Below are 9,329 nucleotides of genomic sequence, written 5' to 3'. Positions count from 1 at the left end.
AGACAATGTGGTGCAGGACTCATACGTTATTAGAGATCTTGTAGCCAACAAAGTCATGGTCACACAGACAATGTAGTGCAGGACTCATACGTTATTAGAGATCTTGTAGCCAACAAAGTCATGGTCACACAGACAATGTAGTGCAGGACTCATACGTTATTAGAGATCTTGTAGCCAACAAAGTCATGGTCACACAGGCAATGTAGTGCATACATAATGTGCGCTAAATAAGAACAAGTATTTGCTTTGAAAAATTAGCTGACATTTTCTGTTTGTCAGTTAGTTCTCAGTCGCTGAGGGAGGTCTGGAAAATTTTCAATTGTGGATCTATATTTTTCAAATAATTGCGAAGTTCTCGAGATTTCTTATAACTGTTGATTAAAGAATTAGTCATTAAAGAATAAATTATGTTAGGACCATCCTTTGTTCGTGTCGTTTGATTTATATATATATTCCATCTTTTTCTGCCTAACTGGAGTCAGAAGTTTCTGGATGCATGCTGAGTTTCTACTAATCTCTCTACATGCGGTGTAGTGTGCTGGATTTGATGTAGGCCATTAATCAGGGAATCAAGCAGCGATATAAAAATAGTCTGGCCATAGCTGTTGGATGTCAGTATCGACCAACTCGCCGTACTGTACGCACAACGACTCTTTCAAATACACTAATTTACATCTAAATGGGGTCGTACTGATTAAAAGCCATAGATTTAAATGCGCTTTGGACTTACGGCTATCTTTATTAATATTAATAGAGGGCAGTTTGTCAAAATGAATAGGAAAAGGCCATCTAACGTCTTCCTGTTTTCTTGATTTAGTACATTCTTTAAGCAGTTTGAGACAAATTTTATTATTCGTACTTAATTCTAAACTAATACAGGAAATCGCCCATGACAACGTCGCTGGTGTGAAAAGAGATGATCACCGATTCGTGTGTAAAACGTGGTTAAGTCTTAATCGACATTACGATTGGAAATACATCCAGTCATATTTATTTTCATTGTTTTTTAGGAAAAATACTCTCCTGATTTGTATAGCTACGCATTGTTGACAATATTCTTACCACTTAGTTTATTGGAAACGTAACAATACCTAGGAAAACGTGCCAAATGGAACAATATAGCGGAAAGTGTGGGTTATGTCTTCAGCAACACAATGGTTTATCATCATATTTATATCACTTCGAAACAACTAGTTTAACGACAGAAAAACTTGTGATTGATAATACCGAAAATAAAGGCTGTGTGTAGCTTATCTGTTGGAGTACTGGACTATAAAAGCGACGGTTCATAGTTCGAAGCTAAAACGCGCTCTGCATCTCGTGACTGTGAGCGAGCGCTATAATAGTGACTGTAAACTCCTGTTATTTATTGAGACAAGAGTTGGCGGTCGGTGCTGTTAGCTAGTTTCCGTTTATCTAGTCTATTATTTCAAAATCAAAAAGATGATTATTATCAGGTGATTAAACCGTAAAAATGATCTTTTAAAAAGATGATTATTATTAGGTGGCTAAAGCGTAAAAATGATCTTTTAAAAAGATGATTATTATTAGGTGGCTAAAGCGTAAAAATAATCTTTTAAAAAGATGATTATTATTAGGTGGTTAAACCGTAAAAATGATCTTTTAAAAAGATGATTATTAGTAGGTGATTAAACCGTAAAAATGATCTTTTAAAAACATGATTATTATTAGGTGGTTAAACCGTAAAAACGAGATGAGAATAAAAGATTTTAACAGTTGAACTTAAGTAAGTTAATTAAACAATTATTAGTTGTATACAGGTCAGTATTGTCCATGAGATCTTATAATGTCTGTTTTCTTCGTCTTTTCTATATAGAGCCACATGGACACGACCCGTTACGAATCACACATTATATTTCCAGGACTGTAGCCACAGAACTTGGGGTTGTTCACCTGTCTTGTGCCGCTCAGGCATTCCCCGTACCTGTCTATACCTGGTACAAACTGGAGGACGGCGAGCTTCGGGAACTGGACAAAAGAGATGAGATCATTGTTCGTGAAGGACTAATAATAATAACTCGCGCGCAAATACATCACAGTGGGAAGTATGTGTGCTTCGTGAATAACAGCATTAGCGAAGACAGAAGAACGACAGAACTGGTAGTAACAGGTAAATCAATAAGATCCAAGAACACAATACACCATTTATTACTATAAGAGAGAAACCAATAAGATCCAATAACACAATACACCATTTATTACTATTAGAGAGGAACCAGTAAGATTCAAGAACACAATAGATCATTTATTACTATTAGAGAGGAACCAAGAAGATCCAAGAACACAAAACACCATTTAATACGATTAGAGAGGAACCAATACAATTAGAGAGGAACCAATAAGATTCAAGAACACAATACACCATTTATTACAATTAGAGAGGAACCAATAAGATCCAAGAACACAATACACCATTTATTACAATTAGAGAGGAACCAATAAGATCCAAGAACACAATACACCATTTATTACAATTAGAGAGGAACCAATAAGATTCAAGAACACAATACACCATTTAATACAATTAGAGAGGAACCAATAAGATTCAAGAACACAATACACCATTTATTACAATTAGAGAGGAACCAATAAGATCCAAGAACACAATACACCATTTATTACAATTAGAGAGGAACCAATAAGATCCAAGAACACAATACACCATTTATTACTATTAGAGAGGATTAGTAATAAAATCATCGACTAGTTAGCAATACATTTGAGGAAACATTACTTTCTGATGTAAAAACCTAACAGAGAATTACTAAATATTAAAGTTAATATTGAAAGTGTGAATATATTATATTAACCCATTGATTAAAAGTGTGAAGATATTATATTAACCCATTGATTCAAAGTGTGAATTAAACGGGTGAAGATATTATATTAATATGTTGCTTTATATTTTATTTATAATTTCTAATATTAAAGTTAATATTGAAAGTGTGAATTCAACGGGTGAAAATATTGTATTAAACTGTTGCTTTGTATTTTATTTATCACTTCTAACTTTAGGGAAAATTTCTGGACATCTGAAGTTTGGACAAAATATATGTTTAATTGATTCTTGGATGTGGTAAAAGCTTTCTTTATTGGAAATATATTAAATGACATCCAGTTTTCGTATGTTAATTCTAGCTTGTATATTCAATTTAAATTTTTAATTATTTAACCATATTTGTTTAGTTTAACGAAGTTTTCTTTTCATGAGAACCGTCTAAGTTTCTAGTGTTGTAGAGTTCTTTTATTGTTTAATAATGTCAAACCTTTATTTCAATAACTCATAAGTTAAGAAACGAGTGTAGAGCTCTTCAGGCAACTTATACATAAAACTCAATATCACATCTGTTTCTAATGGTCTATAGATAATTCAAAAAACAGCAAACTGAATAATTCTATCAAGACCTTTCCCAAAGGTTTGATAACTGATGCTACATCCTCATTTCAGCTCCCAAGAAATTTTCGGACTTATATATATATATATTTTTTTACCGTTATCAATTCCTTGGGAGTGTATACATTTCAACCAACAAATTAATTGGATTGTCTTCCCTGTGTTATCGAACACATTCCGAAAATCCAATTAAACGCTTTCTCTACGAACTTTAACTCGAAAACTTAAAAATGTTTTTTGTATGATAATTAATTTTACAATCACCTACGAGAAAGCGAAAACAAGGTTCTCCCTGTAATAGTTTAAGGTTCATAAACAAAAACAGAATCTTTAACAATAATTTGAGAATTTGGCTTCTTACCCAATCATCTCTTACAAAACCCTCAGAACTGGAAAATATAAACACAAAAACATAAAATATGAGTAACGTTTAGTTTGTTCAACACAAAAGGACTCCCCCAAAAAAGTGGTAAGACTATACCAGACTGGAATTCGAGAATTTATGGTTCGCGATCCGTTACCCAAAAAAAAAAAATGCACTTCGCAATTTGTGAGTGACAGTCAAAACCAATATTTGATCGATTAAATCAAGGTAGACCAAGATTTACAGTAGGTGGTGTGAACTAACTGCCTTTCGTTTAGTCCAACAGTCCAACTAATGCAGGTAGATTTGTATAACTCGGTGCGAAATTCTGAAATATACAAACAAACTGTCTGAGATCCATTCTCAGTATAAATATCATATTATATATTAACAATACAACTAAAGAAATACAATGTGGTAATTGAGTTTTGTATCTCCGATTTTATTGGACTATTTACTATAGACTGATAGACAGATTTACCATGATATATAGTGAGAAACCAGGAGTGCATTGCTAAATGAGACAAGTCATCTCTAACCAGGAGCAACAAGCAGAGTGACTACATTGTTAAATGATACAAGTCATCTCTAATCAGGAGCAACAAGCAGAGTGACTACATTGTAAAATGATACAAGTCATCTCTAACCAGGAGCCACAAGCAGAGTGACTACATTGTTAAATGATATAAGTCACTTCTTACTTATGTTATTTTGGTCTTTTCACACCTTGTGGTTTGTTTTCTCTCCAAGGCCATTGGTCACTCACTCACCATTGTTGGCCATTGGTCACTCAATCAACCTTGTTAAATATACTTATTAGAAGCCCAATTCCTTATGGTGTGAATGAAGAGAACCCCAATCGTTATAACATAGAATACAAGTCTAAAGAGGGCCAAAAATAATCCAAATCTCTACATCTGGGTTGCATTAGAGTTTTCATTTTCATTGGCGGTGATCCTTTTGTCACAAATGAAACTTTGTTCTGATTGGTGGTGAGAACATAGGTCACAAATGAGACTTCGTTCTGATTGGTGGTAAGACCATAGATCACAATTAAATCTTCATTCGGAATGGTAGGATTCTTTGTTGACAGTTTTAGAATATCCGTTACTAGATAAATGCAGCTAACATATGTTGAACAATGTCTGTCTAGTATGTTGATGGGATTTTTATGTTTCTAGTAAATATGTTTGTTCGTGGAACTGGGTAAAAGGTTAATAATGGCTGGAGACGACTTGAATGGGTAATGAAGAAAAACTTTAATATAAGTTTAACATAACAGCAAATGTACAACGTTTCGACAAAGTTTTGTCATCATCAGATACCAAATGTAGAGGGACGTGTTCTAGCACTGTTTGTTTATGGCCGTAACTAAGATAGTTAAAAGTAGTGTCAAACACTAGAAATTGAAGTGTTCCTAACTGGTTTTTTGTAGTTAATACCTGTTGGATTGTGACATTCTATGTCCATATACATATTTCCATCATTAAGTGGCATGTATATATATATGTATCACTTTCCAGTATCATGTAGAAATAATTTATACTTTTGTAAAGCTATAGCTAAAATGTCAACATCCGGCCACTCACACTTAGTGAAACTATCCACATACATTCTTGTTGCTTTGGGGAATGGGAAAAATGTTCCCATGGCAACACAACGTTCTGCCATCTTTACTTTAATGTAAACCGTCTAGTATAGAATTTACAGACATGTATATTTTTGAATCTATTGTATAGGCTTACAGGCATTTTCTGAGCCATTTTAAACAATTGTGTCTACTTTACAATACCAGACACAGGCCTAAGCCTTCTGCTTAAACTGTAAATACTATGTTGCTGAAAGTGTCTTTCTGGTATTTTACCATACCAGGCCTACGCTTGAATCTTCTGGTTACTGGTTGAGAAGTTCAAAGTTTACACAACTAATAATGCACGATTAAGCCTAACATGTTAGTTCCCGGTAGTGTGGAGTATCTAACTAGAAAACAGTACAAAATACAATGCTCTGGAGAACAGTGCATATTCGTGGTATTACAGCTATAGTTTTGGGTGTTTTTTATCAACAGACAGTAAGGTTCTCAGCATATCATAATCCAGTGAGTCGTGACACCGAAACACTCCTTATTGCTCTAGCTGTATTTTCTTGTTTAATATGTTCCACTTGTACAAGAGGATTTCCTCACTGGATTTTTTCTTTTTTCTTTATCGTCATGTCCATGCTTATATACAGTTTATGTGGTTTGTCTGGACCAAAGAATTATTTGATTGACATTTCGTTCTATATATAAAAATGTTTCCAATAGTTGTTTCAAATCCTTATCTTCATGGGTTCCAGCTGAACTTCGAGCGTCTGTTTTCCCAGCACGTCAACATGTAGATATTGACTCTTCGGCCACGCTGACTTGTGAGACTTCTGGGTATCCGGTAAACACCGTCTTGTGGCTGAAAAATGCAGAACCAGTCCAAGTTGACAGTAGGATTCAACTTGTTCAAAGTAATCGACTTCTGATAACGTCAGTGGCCAGACATGACGCGGGGTTTTATCAATGCTTTGTTTACAACGAAATTGAATCAACTCAAGGATTTGCTCAAGTGATCATCGCAGGTAAATATTACCTTGACTTTCACTCAGGTGATCATCGCAGGTAAGTATTTCCTTGACTTTTACTTAGGTGATCATCGCAGGTAAGCAGTACTTTGACTTTCTCTCAGGTGATCATCACAGGTAAGCATTACCTTGACTTTCTCTCAGGTGATCACTGCAGGTAAGTACTACCTTGACTTTCTCTCAGGTGATCATCACAGGTAAGCATTACCTTGACCTTCTCTCAGGTGATCACTGCAGGTAAGTGTTACCTTGACTTTCTCTCAGGTGATCATCACAGGTAAGCATTACCTTGACTTTCTCTCAGGTGATCACCACAGGTAAGTACTACCTTGACTTTCTCTCAGGTGATCACCGCAGGTAAGTATTACTTTGACTTTCTCTCAGGTGATCATCACAGGTAAGCATTACCTTGACCTTCTCTCAGGTGATCACTGCAGGTAAGCATTACCTTGACTTTCACTCAGGTGATCATCGCAGGTAAGAATTACCTTGACTTTTACTTAGGTGATCATCGGAGGTAAGTATTACCTTGACTTTTACTTAGGTGATCATTGCAGGTAAGCATTACCTTGACTTTCACTCAGGTGATCATCGCAGGTAAGCATTACCTTGACTTTCTCTCAGGTGATCACCGCAGGTAAGTACTACCTTGACTTTCTCTCAGGTGATCACCGCAGGTAAGTACTACCTTGACTTTCTCTCAGGTGATCACTGCAGGTAAGTATTACCTTGACCTTCCACTACCATGGGATCAAGATCAGTTATGCAACATACCAGCTCAGCTCTTCCTTCGTAGTACAATGCTTAAACTCTGCATTTAAACAGATATTTTAACGATAAGCTTTAGCTGAAATAGACTTAAAGTTTCAGAAATATTTGGTAACTTTAATCTAGCCTGTTTCGATAAAGAATTAAAAACGTATAAATTATCAAACTTGTCACATTTACGTATACTGTTGTATATTGTCCTATAAACCACACATAGTATATATATTTACTTATAAATATAAAGTAGAATTTATAAGTTTAGTTATCGATCTCTTGATACTTCGAGTAAGTGGCACACAGAAAACGAGTTAAGATCGATAATCGAACTTACAATTTGTAGATATGGCGTAATTAGAATACTTGTCACTGAGAGCATTTCTTTTCTCGACATCTACGTATTGGATCAGAGCTTTGACAGCTCTCAATAACCTAGATATATAATGTCATATAGTTTACTAAATCTGATGTTGGTTGGTCTAGTTAGCCGTTTTCTCACTCACCACCAATGACCTACAATACTGTAAGTGTTTATATAACAAGTAACATACCGGCACAGTTAATTATCAGTTATTATACAGCGGAATAACTGGTTGTTTGTTTCTTATCCTCACCAAAACGTGAATTTCAATGAACAAAATATGACGTTGAGACCTAATCAGTTCGTTGATTCGCTACTTCCGCTGCAGAAGACTAGTTTCTCTGAGTTCACAGCTTACGCTATAAGTCTTGTTTCACTATTGTTACCCGTAAGTTTTGTTTCACTACTGTTACGTGTAAGTTTTGTTTCACTACTGTTACGTGTAAGTTTTGTTTCACTATTGTTACCCGCAAGTTTTGTTTCACTACTGTTACGTGTAAGTTTTGTTTCACTACTGTTACGTGTAAGTTTTGTTTCTATATTGTTACCCGTAAGTTTGTTACACTACTGTTACGTGTAAGTTTTGTTTCACTACTGTTACGTGTAAGTTTTGTTTCACTACTGTTACGTGTAAGTTTTGTTTCTATATTGTTACCCGTAAGTTTTGTTTCACTATTGTTACCCGCAAGTTTTGTTTCACTACTGTTTCGTGTAAGTTTTGTTTCTATATTGTTACCCGTAAGTTTAATAGTGAAACAAAATTTACAAGAAACAACACCAAAACAAAACTTACATGTAACAATGGCGACACAAAACTTAAAGGAAACAATATAGAAACAAACTTACACGTAACAGTAGTGAAACGTTACGTGTAAGTTTTGTTTCATTATTGTTTCCTGTAAGTATCATGTCACTATTGTTACGTGTAAGTTTTCTTTCACTATTGGTACTAGTTGTTGTGCTTCAAAGAAAGCTAATTAATGTTAAGTTACGATGAAAGCAAACTACCTATATAGATTAGAACTAAACATATAGGCCTAGCATGGCCAGGTGGTTAGGGCGCTCGACTCGTACTTTGCGGGTTCGAATCCCCGTCACACCAAACATGCTCGCCCTTTCAGCTGTGAGGGCATTATAATGTGACGGTCAATCTCACTATTCGTTGGTAAAAGAGTAGCCCAAGAGTTGGTGGTGGGTGGTGATAACTAGCTGCCTTCCCTCTAGTCTTACACTGCTAAGTTAGGGACGGCTAGCACGAAATTCATAACAAACCAAACTAAACATATATATCCCTGTTAATGAGCATACCTAATTAAATCTAATGTTCAAACTATAATGATTAGACTTTAATGTTTTATCAAGTCGATAATTATATCTGTGGCCGTATACCTAATAATATCTCACGAGGTTTGACAACCTCAGGAGGCATAGGTTAGTCCTAAATACATATACTAAGCTAACAGTTCAGAATAATGATTATAACAAAACATTACACAGAGAATTAGATAATTAAAATATAGTGTATATAATATTCTAACCAGCACTGTTGTAAAACTATCAAAAGTAAAAGTTATATGCTTGCTTTGGCCGTCCTTCATATCGATATTTATTGATTCTCATCTTTATTTTCTGTTAATAGTAAGTCGCTAACTTGTTTATGACGTACTTTATTTATATTCTATTATAAGAAATTTTATAGTTTTGCTGAAATTAATGCGTGATCTATTTTCTGATGATTATGTATTAATAATGAGAGGACATTTTTATATGTGAAAAACGTTGTCATATTGACATCATAGTTTGTACCAACTGAA

The 9,329-nt window shown here is 34.7% G+C and overlaps 1 protein-coding gene across 1 annotated transcript in view; it reads left to right on the top strand.

Moving 5' to 3' along the window:
• Positions 1–1,837: 1,837 nt before the first annotated feature.
• Positions 1,838–9,329, top strand: part of LOC111083234 (Down syndrome cell adhesion molecule-like protein Dscam2) — a gene marked incomplete at both ends in the record, with an annotated part of 26,628 nt that continues 19,136 nt past the window's right edge. Inside the window, 2 exons of the mRNA XM_022379596.1 lie at positions 1,838–2,131; positions 6,117–6,386. Of these exons, the coding sequence (XP_022235304.1) occupies positions 1,838–2,131; positions 6,117–6,386 (564 nt within the window). The remainder of the gene's footprint in view (positions 2,132–6,116; positions 6,387–9,329) is intronic.

The sequence above is a fragment of the Limulus polyphemus genome, unplaced genomic scaffold (assembly GCF_000517525.1).
Source record: "Limulus polyphemus unplaced genomic scaffold, Limulus_polyphemus-2.1.2 Scaffold8699, whole genome shotgun sequence".
Lineage (NCBI taxonomy): Eukaryota > Metazoa > Arthropoda > Merostomata > Xiphosura > Limulidae > Limulus > Limulus polyphemus.
This window is presented reverse-complemented; position numbering and strand designations above follow the sequence as displayed.